Source organism: Cornus florida, unplaced genomic scaffold (genome assembly GCF_030987335.1).
Source record: "Cornus florida cultivar Cherokee Brave unplaced genomic scaffold, ASM3098733v1 CherokeeBrave_3.0.0_Hap2_Chr07, whole genome shotgun sequence".
Classification (NCBI taxonomy): domain Eukaryota; kingdom Viridiplantae; phylum Streptophyta; class Magnoliopsida; order Cornales; family Cornaceae; genus Cornus; species Cornus florida.
In genome coordinates, this window is record NW_026775577.1 from 80,338,595 (window position 1) to 80,349,785 (window position 11,191).

Below are 11,191 nucleotides of genomic sequence, written 5' to 3' on the forward strand. Positions count from 1 at the left end.
TACAACTGGTTAAGACTCGAAAATCAATCCAAGGTAACTGAATAGACACAACCGGCTGGGTTACCTCCCAGGAGCGCTAAGTTTAACGTTGTCAGCCAGACGCAATGGGGGAAGTTCCCCCCAAAAGAGATTAGTCCGAATAGACCGGATCGACGAGGAAAATTTCCTCAATAACATGAGCCTCAAACTTAAGGCACCATGACTAGCAACATGGTGTACATAATATGGACCAGACTATGGTGACCTCAACTTCTCAGGAAACAATACAAGATGAGAGTTATACAAAAGAACCTTTTGGCCTTGGAAAAACTCCTGTCTTAAAATTTGTTTGTCATGTTCCAATTTAGTCTTAGCTTTATAAATCCTCGAACTCTCATAGGCATCATTTCTGAGTTCTTCCAACTTATTAAGTTGAAGTGTCCTACGCTCACCGGCTTGATCATAATCAAAGTTCATGGCTTTGATGGCCCAATAAGCACAATGTTCCAGTTCGACAGGCAAGTAACAGGCTTTACCATAGACCAATCGGTATGGAGACATTCCTATAGGGGTCTTATAAGCAGTACGATAGGCCCATAAAGCATCATGAAGGCGGAGACTTCAATCCTTTCTTGTGGATTTAACCGTTTTCTCTAAGATATGCTTGATCTCCCTATTGGATACCTCAGCCTGACCATTGGTTTGTGGGTGGTAAGATAGGGCTACTTTATGGGTGATCCCATATTTAGACATTAAGCTAGCAAAGACTTTGTTGCAGAAATGTGAACCATTATCACTGATTATGGCTCGAAGTGTACCGAAGCAAGACAAAATTAAGTCTTTCAAGAATTTCACCACAACCCTATGGTCAGCTGTCTTGGTGGCTAAGGCTTCTACCCATTTGGACACATAATCAACGGCCAGAAGGATGTAGGTATACCCATATGAAGAGATAAAGGGTCCTATGAAGTCAATACCCCAAACATGAAAGATTTCAACCACTAGTATGGATTGTTGGGGCCATTCATTCCTTTTGGTAATCTTACCTAAGAGTTAGCATCTAGGGCATGCTACACAGTAGGTATGGGTGTCCTTAAAAAGGGTGGGCCAATAAAAGCCTAATTGTAAGATTTTTGTAGCGGTCCGTTTAGAGCTAAAATGGCCACCGCAGGCCTGATCAAGACATAATGAAATGATGGACTCTTGGTCTACCTTAGGACACACTTATGGATGATTTGATCTTGACAATACTTAAACAGGTAAGGGTTATCCCAAAAGTATTCCTTTACCTTAGCTAGGAATTTGTCTCTTTCTTGCTTGGACCAGGTAGATGGGGTTTAACTCGTGACAATGTAATTGACAATATCGGCATACCATGGTGCAAAAGATACCGCAAAAAGTTGCTCATCAAGGAAATAATCAGAGATGGGAAGAGAATTGCTAATCGAATCAACAACTAGACGAGACAAATGATCAGCGACTACATTCGCAGAGCCTTTCTTATCACGGATTTCAAGGTCAAATTCCTGAAGGAGTAAGATCCATCAAATCAACCTAGGTTTGGCATCTTTCTTGGAGAGAAGATACCTCAACACAGCATGATCGGTATAAATGATGACCTTAAATCCTATCAAATAAGAGCTAAATTTGTCAAAGAAGAATACTACCGCTAACAATTCTTTCTCAGTGGTTGAGTAATTCAATTGGGCATCATTCAGGGTCTTACTAGCATAGTAGATGACATAGGGTGCTTTATCAACTCTTTGCCCTAAAACAGCCCCGATTGCATAATCTGACGCATCACACATGATCTCAAAAGGTAGGTTCGAATTAGGTGACCGGATTATGGGCGCAGTAGTGAGGGCGGATTTTAATTGCTCAAAAGCAGAGTGACAAGCATCGGTAAACTCAAATGGGGCATCCTTAGCGAGAAGATGGGTCAAAGATCATGCTATCTTATTGAAGTCTTTGATGAAACGCCTATAGAAACCAGCATGACCTAGGAAAGCTCAAATGTTCCGGACAGTTTTGGGAATGGGTAAATTGGAGATAAGATCAATTTTTGCTTTATCTACCTTGATTCCGGCACTAGAGACGGTATGACCTAGGACAATTCCTTTTTGGACCATGAAATGACATTTTTCCCAATTAAGAACGAGGATAGTATCATGACAATGCTGAAGCACGAGAGTAAGATGGTGCAGACATTGTTCAAATGATGAGCCAAAGACAGAGAAATCATCTATAAAAATTTCTAGAAACTTATCAACCATGTTACTAAAGATACTCATCATGTACCGCTGGAATGTAGCGGGTGCATTGCATAAGCCAAATGGCATACGACGATAAGCGAATGTACCAAATGGGCAGGTGAAAGTGGTTTTGTGTTGGTTATCAAGGTGGACAGAGATTTGATTATAGCCAGAATAACCATCTAAGAAGCAATAGAATGACTGACCGGCCAATTTCTCTAACATTTAGTCAATAAATGGTAGAGGAAAATGATCCTTCCTAGTTACACTATTGAGTTTTCGATAGTCGATGCAAACTCGCCATCCTATTTGGACACGGGTAGGAACTAACTCATTACGATCATTGGAAACGATAGTAATGCCGGACTTCTTAGGAACCACTTAGACGGACTTACCCACTGGCTATCAGAGATTGGATATATGATACCGGCATCAAAGAGTTTGATAACTTCAGTACGGATAACTTCTTTCAAGTTAGGATTCAGTCTCCTCTGGGGTTGCCAACAGGTTTTAGCATTATTCTCCAAATGAATATGATGTTACACTACTAAAGGACTAATGCCTTTGATATCATCAATAGACCAACCTATGGCTTTTTTATTCACCCTAAGCACCTCAAGTAGCTGGGTCTCCTGGTTGTGGGTTAGGTTAGAGGCTATCACCATAGGAAAAGTATCAGATTCACCTAGGTAAGAGTATTTTAAAGTCTCAGGGAGAGGCTTTAATTCGACCTTAGGGGACCCTTTCACTGTTTCAGATTTAAGGTTATTTAGTGAAGACAATGATTCAAAATGGAGTCGGTACTTGGGTGTGTCAAAGATTGGAGTGGAATCTAATAAGACATTAACTTCACCAATATAATTATCCTCATCAAAATCAGTACCAAAATGTGCTAGACACTGGTGGAGTGGATCCTCAGGGTAGGATTGTTCAAAGGTTTTAGCGGTCAACGACTCAACGAGACAAACTTCTTCAATAGAATCTGAGTCGGGGGGTTGTTTCATCGAACTAAACGCATTCACTTCCACTTTCATTTTTCCAAAGGTTAAGGCCATGTTCCCATTTCTACAATTGATCAATACATTGGCGGTAGCTCAGAATAGTCGACCTAAAATGATGGGAATCTTTTTACCTTGAGTAGGTTGGGTGTCTAGAACAATGAAGTCAATTGGATAATAAAAATCTACCACTTTGACAATCACATCCTCAATGATACCCCTTGGAATCTTAACTGATTGATCAGCTAATTGGATTCTAACATCGGTTTTCCTCAATTTGTTTAATCCTAACTTTTGGTACACAAAATAAGGTAATAAGTGCACACTAGCACCTAAATCCAACAGGGCTTGGTCAGCAAAATTTTCGCCAATCCTACAAGTGATAGTCGGACTACTAGGGTCTTTATGTTTGACCACAGCTTGGTTTTGGAGGAATGAGGAACAATGTTGGGCGATGAATGCTTCCTTCGGGATGTTGGTTTTCCTCTTGACTAAGTCTTTGATAAACTTTGCATAAGAAGGAATTTGTTTAATGGCAGTGAGAAATGGAATATTAATCTGAAGATTTTGAAAAATTTCTGAGATCTCACTGTATTGCGAATCCTTTTTATTGTTAACCAGTCAGGAAGGGAAAGGTGCAGGTGGAACATATGGTGGAAGAGTAGGATTATCAATTTAAGAATCTTGGTCCTTTTTAGCTTATGGAGGATTTGATGGACGAGACTCTGATGGTTCAGGTTCATGTTGGGTGGGTAGCTCAACCTTATTATCAAGTTATTTCCCTGACCTAAGTGCAATGATGGAATTCATATTGCCATTTGATTGGTCAGTGGAAGAGGAAGTTTCAATGTGATGAACCCCTTTAGCTTAAAGGTTTATTTCAGGTTGGCTAAGCAATGTACCTCTTTGTCGTTCAGACAAAACTGAAGTGAGTTGACTCAACTGATTTCGCATGAACTGTTGGAATTGCAGTTAGTTCTGAGTCAAAAAGTCATAGTGACTTTCTAGCTTTTGAATTCTCTGATTAGAGTGTTTATTTGATTGGTCGAGATTAAGGGCAAGCATCTTCAGAGTGTCCTCATAGTTGGAAACATGTTGGTTCTGTGGGATAGGAGGAACATAATTGCTCATAGGACAAGTGCGAGATCACGATTGTTACTCAACTGGGTGTTCGGTGGGAAATAACTTTAAGGAACGAGCAAACCTTGAGATTGGGGTTGTCTATTGGAATTACCTTGGAAACTGGGTTGACCACCTAAGTTTTGGGTAGGCAAATTTTATCGCCAAGAAAAATTAGGATGGTTTCTAGTATCAGGATGGTAAGTTTGGCTAAAGGTATTAGCCGTCGGTCTCCTATAGGTATTAAAGGCACACACTTGAGCATCAGAAGGTTCAGAGGTAGAATAGACAGGACCTGCTTTAGTAGGATGAGATGAACTAGAACACACATTGCATTGCGCATTTATGGACATGAGTGCAAAAGCATCAAATTTTTTGGTTAAGTCTTTTACTCCTTTAGTTAGATTGTGCATCATAGATTTTAATTCATTTTCAGGTTTGACCTTATACCAAGAAGATGTTTTATTGGTTTGGTCATTCCTAGAAAATTCATCAGTATTCGAATTCCAATTTTGGGCATTCTCAGCTAGTTCCTCTAAGAATATGTAGGCTTGGTCAGGGGTTTGGGCCTTGAATTTACCTTGGTGCATAGACTTGATCATAGTTCGGTTCATAGGTGAAAGCCCCTTATAGAAAAATTGAACTAGCTGGGCTTTATCAAAGCCATGGTATGGGCATTTAAGAATTAAATCATGAAAACACTCCCAAGTTTGGTGAAATTGTTCCTCATTTTTCCTCTAAAATTGCTTATGGAATCTCTCAATGACTATATCTTTTGCATAGGGTAAAATTTGTTCATGAATTTTTTTGCAAGTTCATCCCATGAACTAATAAAATTTGGAGAAATGGAGTTTAACCATGAGGTAGCCTTATCTTCTAGGGATAGAGGAGACGCAATTTGACACCTTCTTCATTCAAATTCTGGTTTTTGAAAGTGTTGCAAATAGTTAAGAACTTTCCTAAATGGATATAGGGTTGCTCACTTTCAAAGCCATGAAATTTGGGTAAAAGGTGGATCGTAGCAGGTCTAATCTCAAACTGGGGTGCTTCAGTTGCAGGGAGAACTATGCAATTGGGTGGGTTGGCTGTGATGGGTGTAAAGTAATCATTCAAAGTCTTAGATTCAGCCATTGGAAATTGATGGGTGGTTGAAGAGAGCAGGAGGGGTTTCTCTAACTTAAAGAGTGAAGGATCACTAGAACAACGGATTAAACGTTTGTTAACCCGCAACCACTTGGGCATAAACACACTAGACAATTAAGGTTACACGGGACAGAACACACAGACCACACAAAAAAATTTTGGCTTTTTATCTTGAGCTTAAATTCAAGGGTAATGAATTTTTAAATCTAATCGTAAAAAGAATTAATAGGATGATATCCAAATTAAATCTACCTAATTAGACAACTCCTACTCCTTTCCAGAATTAAGTTGAGAGATTACCAGTTAAGGACCATCAAACTAACAACGGAGTAGTTCCCAGGAAAGAATGGAGTGTGTGAAGTTTCTTCACTTTTTTTTTTTTTTTTAAGATAAAAAAATAAATAAAATAAAATAAAAATAAAAAATTAAATGGAAGAAAGTGTGAAACTAGGATTATTTCTAAGTTATTCTATCCTAGAGTTCACATGCAAAACTTAATAACCTAAAAAAAACTATATTTTCCTAATCTAAAAATAAATAAAAAATTAAAAGAAACCGCTTACGGGAATTGCATGAAATACTTATCTGGAAGACAAAACAATTGTTTGTCGTGTCTCCACGCGCTCCAATAAGAATATCCAAGTGTTGAATGCTCCCAAATTAGTCCTCTGAATCAACAATCTGTATTTTTTTATTATTATTGTTTATTTATTTATTTTTTTTCAAACTAGTTTATTGAATGAACCAGGTTATGAACAACTGGGTTAGTTCTGTACGGATTCCAGAATTGGGATAGTGATGTGTCCGTAAGCAAACAAGCCAAATATGGTACTATATATATATATTTAGATACACCCAATTGTAGCAACACAAATTGCCGCTAAATACCCAACAATGACAAGAGAAACTCCTTGCGATGACAGAGGCGCCTCCACGTCAGCGAGGAAGAAAGCTTCAAGACGGCAATGGCTGTGATTGGATCGGCAACCAGAGAGTATTCGGACACCGACGAAGCTACGATGGCTGAACGGCGATGCTTGCGGAGTGATTCCGGCGACAAATATGGGACTGAAATGGAGTACAAACAGGCCCTGTTCGCTTCTCCTTCGTTTTTCGTTCTTTAATGCTTAGCTGCAACACCCACTGAGAGAAAAGGCTTCATCACGAGGGAAGCTTCAATATATAGAATAAAATACTAAGCAATAAGCAAAAAATGAAGGACAAGGCAGTTTGAATTTGTATACGGCAGTTTGACTTTGTAGTTTTTTTTTTTTTTTTTTTTTTTTTTTTCTTCAAAGGTCAATATCTAGAAAGACGAAGAAAAGTAAAAGAAAATTAAGGAAAGAAAAAATAAAACAAATAAAAAATCAAATACCAGTAAACTGGTGAAAGGATTAATAAATGAAGCAATTTTTTTTTTTTTTTTTTTTTTTTTTTTTTTTTTTTTTTTTAAATCAAAAAGCCTACAAACCTAAAGGAAAGAACAATAAAAATAAGAATTAAAAAAAATGAAAGGGAGGGATAGAAAGTTTGGGTGGGCTCTCAAAAATTTTAGTTCTGAATTGATCTGCAAATTTTCAATTTTGATGCGGCAACGGCGCCATTTGACGAGTGTAGAATTATGGATTCTGTCGTTATTTTTCTACACTTCATGCAAAATAAGAAAAACCTGCAAAAACTAAATTAAAGATGGTATAAAATAAGCAGGGTCAAACCATACGAGATTTAAACTTGTGAATCAAAATTAAAACCAAAATTTAAGCAAGAAAAACTTTTAAAAAAAATTAATGGCTTTTTTTACTAATGAACTAAAAATAAAATAAATAAATAAGATAAAATAAATTCTGATCAAATAATAAGAAAAATCTCAAGGTAAGAATCCACTACCACAACTTACTATAAATAAATTTATATATTTTCTCTTTATGTAAATTTTCCTATTGTAAGCAAATCAGTCCACCAGTCCAATTACAACTTGAAAAGATGAAGAAAAATAATAATCGTGAAATAATAATTGCTTGAGAACATATTTTACTTAATATGATATATCTTTGAGAAATAGAAATAGGCATTCTCCGAATTACCATTAATTAGCAAACACGAAGAATCCGCTTTCTAATTTTTTTTATCAAAATAAGAACACAGAATAGAAGAGTAAACTAATGCTCTAAAAGAGAAAATTTCATAAAAGAATTAAACTAAATTTACTTATATTTCAGTCATGGTGGCTTCATTACTCCCTTGAGAAGGGGTGTTTAAGTTAGCATAATAAGAAAATAAAATAAAGAAATAAAAATAATCTTCATAACCAAAATTATAAGAAATAATTTGAAGACAAAAATTCTCTAACTTTTATTATTTTATCTCACTAACAATGTACATCCCACCTCCTCTACATATGTCCCTATTTATAAAGTTTAGAATGGAACGGGAGGAGAAAATTCTAATTACAGAAGTGAAAATAAAATAAAATAAAATCTTTCTAAAATCTTCCCAAAATCTTGCTGCTTTCCAATTTGGTTTAATCTTTGACTTAACGTGCTTTCCAATCTGTCTTGATATATTTTTCAATTTGGCTTGATCTTTGCTGATTTAATGGAAAAGGCAATTTCTTAATTTGACTTTGATTGATCATACAATCCCACATTTTTGCTATTTTTGTCTCTTTTTTTCTTATTCCGAAATCAGCCCCTATAAAACATGAAAAGCAGATATAAGCATATTTATTTAATGAAAAATATTAATTAATCATTTATTATTACGTATAAAATAACAAGTTTTGTGCACTTATCAAAGGTCTTGCAAGCCTTAGGTGATTTTCGAAAAGATAATCAATTATTTCATTCTCACTCTCAATCAATTGCAAAGCTTGAAACTCAAATCGGGCAATTAGCTAATTCTTTAAATATGAGAGAGAAAGGTAAGTTGCCTAGTCAAACTGAGGCCAATCCTAAGGGGCAATTTATGGCGCAAGCAAGTCCTTCATCGGAATTTTCTGGAAATGAGCAAGTTCAAGCAGTTACTACCTTGAAGAGTGGTAGGAAAGTGGACAATAAGGTAGAGCTACTTAAGAAGGATAGTGAATTGACACAACCTAGTGGTTACATCCATCCCATTCAAAATCATATTCTTACTCCCTTGGATGCTAGTGGTTCCAAAAAGGACATTCCATCATCTTCATCATCTCCCCAATTAGAGAAGTCTTATGAGCCAAAAGCTCCATTTCCTCATGCTTTGAGAGAGACTTCATCATTTGGGAGACAAGAAGGAAAAATTCATGATATGATGGAAGTGTTTAAACAAGTAAAAATCAATCTTCCTCTTCTAGATGCAATTAGACAAATTCCACCATATGCAAAGTTTTTGAAGGACTTATGCACACAAAAGGGGAAGAGCAAGGAAAGGGACCTTAAGAAGTGCTTTTAACGGAACAAGTGAGTTCCATCATTCTAGAGGAAGAGCAAGGGAAGGGACTTTAAGAAGTGCTTTTAACGAAACAAGTGAGTTCCATCATTCTGTCTAACACTCCTCCTAAGTTCAAAGATCCGGGTGCTCCGACCATTTCTTGTGTCATTGGCAACCAAGAGATTCGTAGAGCTCTCCTTGATTTAGGTACAAGTATTAATCTCATTTCATACTCTGTTTACTTGTAATTAGGATTAAGGAACTTGAAGCCAACATCGATAGTAATCCAACTAGCCGACAGATCAATTAAGAAACCGAGGGGAATTGTTGAGGATATCTTAATTAAGGTTGATAAATTTTATTTCCCAATTGATTTTGTGGTACTTGATACTGAGCCAATCCTTAAACTTACCAACCACATTCCAGTTATCCTAGGAAGACCATTTCTTGCCACTGCCAATGCCACCATTAATTGTAGATCCGGCATTATGGACATCTCTTTTGGCAACATGATGGTTAAGCTTAATGTTTTCAATGCGAGTCAACATCCCACAGATGAAGACGAGTGTTTCCTAGTGGATATTTTGGATGAAACCATAGAGGAGACTCTTCCCTCTATTCTATCTAAGGACCCTCTTGAGGTGTGCCTTTGTGAAATGTTTGAAAGTTGTGGTTTTGACACAGAAGGATCCATAAGTGAGGTGAATGCTTTGATAGACTCTATGGCCACTTTGGATTTCCCACCTTGGAAAAGTAAGAAAGAACCTCTTCCTTCACTCTCTAGTACTCCACCAGTTCCTTCTCTCATTTCTCCTCATACTCTTGAGCTTAAGCCTCTTCCATCCAATCTTAAATACGCCTTCTTAGGCCCAAAAGAGACTATTCCGGTCATCATTTGTGATACCCCCTAATTTCGGAACACGGGTTGATCAAGTCCGCGCACAAAATTAGGGAATATCAAACCAATTATAGTATTTAAACAAGCACAGATTACAAAATGAAATAAAGAATAAAATAAAACGCTGAAGAAATCCAATTAATAGTAAATCCATTAATAACTTCCAAATGGTTACAACTCGGGAATCCCGTAACTCAAGGACCCCTTAACCAAAAGTTACTATTTAGAATTTCAACCAAATAAATACTAATATCAACTGAAACAAAACTAATATCCTACTTTTAAGCAAATAGAAGGAATGGATAAGTCCTCCAGCTGCGGATCCTCAACCTTGAGACTTGACCTTCTAACAACCTGAAAAATAAATCGCGGGTTAAACCCTACGAGCAAGTTCTCTCTACCAAGCCTCTGAAAACCAATAAACAGATCATCTTTACCAAAACCATCCCTAATTAAGCTTTAACTTTAATATACGATGCTACCAATATATATAAATACTTATATATATAGTACAAGAATCCTATCTGTTAATAGGGCATTAAATTGTCAAAACCACTCACCAATAATTAATTATTAGTCATACCTAGACCAAGCCCCCCCTTTTTATAATTTTCTCATAAAGTAAACCCCACTCACCTTAACTCCATCCTAAACAGTAATTTAGTCATCTACACATATAGCGATTTAAATATGCACCGGCAAATCAACCATGCCATTTATAAATATATTTATTTATATACTAGCAATTCAACCATGCTTCCTTCAATATATTTACTTTTACAATTAATTAGCAATTCAACCATGCTTCCCATATATGAAATTTATTCATAACCAATAAGGCAGTATATCAAAGCCTTTGGCAACTCATCCATGCCTACAATTCAACCATGTACTAACTTTAAACTTAACTCTAGGTATAATTATATATAGACTTCACATGCATATAATAAGCATGTCTTTAATTTAATAACCGTGTATCTATTACGCTTTTAAATCAACCATACCATACACGAATCAAGTCATACCAAACAAGATTTATAATATTTAATAATCTTAAATAATATATATATACACATATATTTTATAATATATATATATGTGTGTATCATACATTCCATACCAATCGTTGACTATTTAAAATCATATCTACCCTCCTTTCATTGCAAAAATATTTAATTAATTGTATTTATACCACTAAATGCTACTAGGTATCTTAGTAACACTCTGAGGCTCTCAGAACATCAAGAACACACCCTCTAATGATTAATTTTAACTCTAACAAGCTTAAGATAAATACTGGAACTTCACCGGAGTCTCAAGCAACTTTCCAGGACCTCACACGCATCCCCACGCGCCTTCACGCGCCGCCACATACCCCTAGACTACTCCCACGCGCC

The 11,191-nt window shown here is 36.4% G+C and overlaps 1 protein-coding gene across 1 annotated transcript; it reads right to left on the reverse strand.

Annotated features, from left to right (window-relative positions):
* Positions 1-234: 234 nt before the first annotated feature.
* Positions 235-1,787, reverse strand: LOC132266339 (uncharacterized). Its single transcript, XM_059767193.1, has 4 exons — positions 1,647-1,787; positions 1,322-1,505; positions 664-941; positions 235-552 (listed from the first exon to the last, which is right to left on the reverse strand). The coding sequence occupies exons 1-4, from the start codon at positions 1,785-1,787 to the stop codon at positions 235-237; spliced, it is 921 nt and encodes a 306-aa protein (XP_059623176.1).
* Between the last annotated feature and the right edge of the window lie 9,404 nt (positions 1,788-11,191).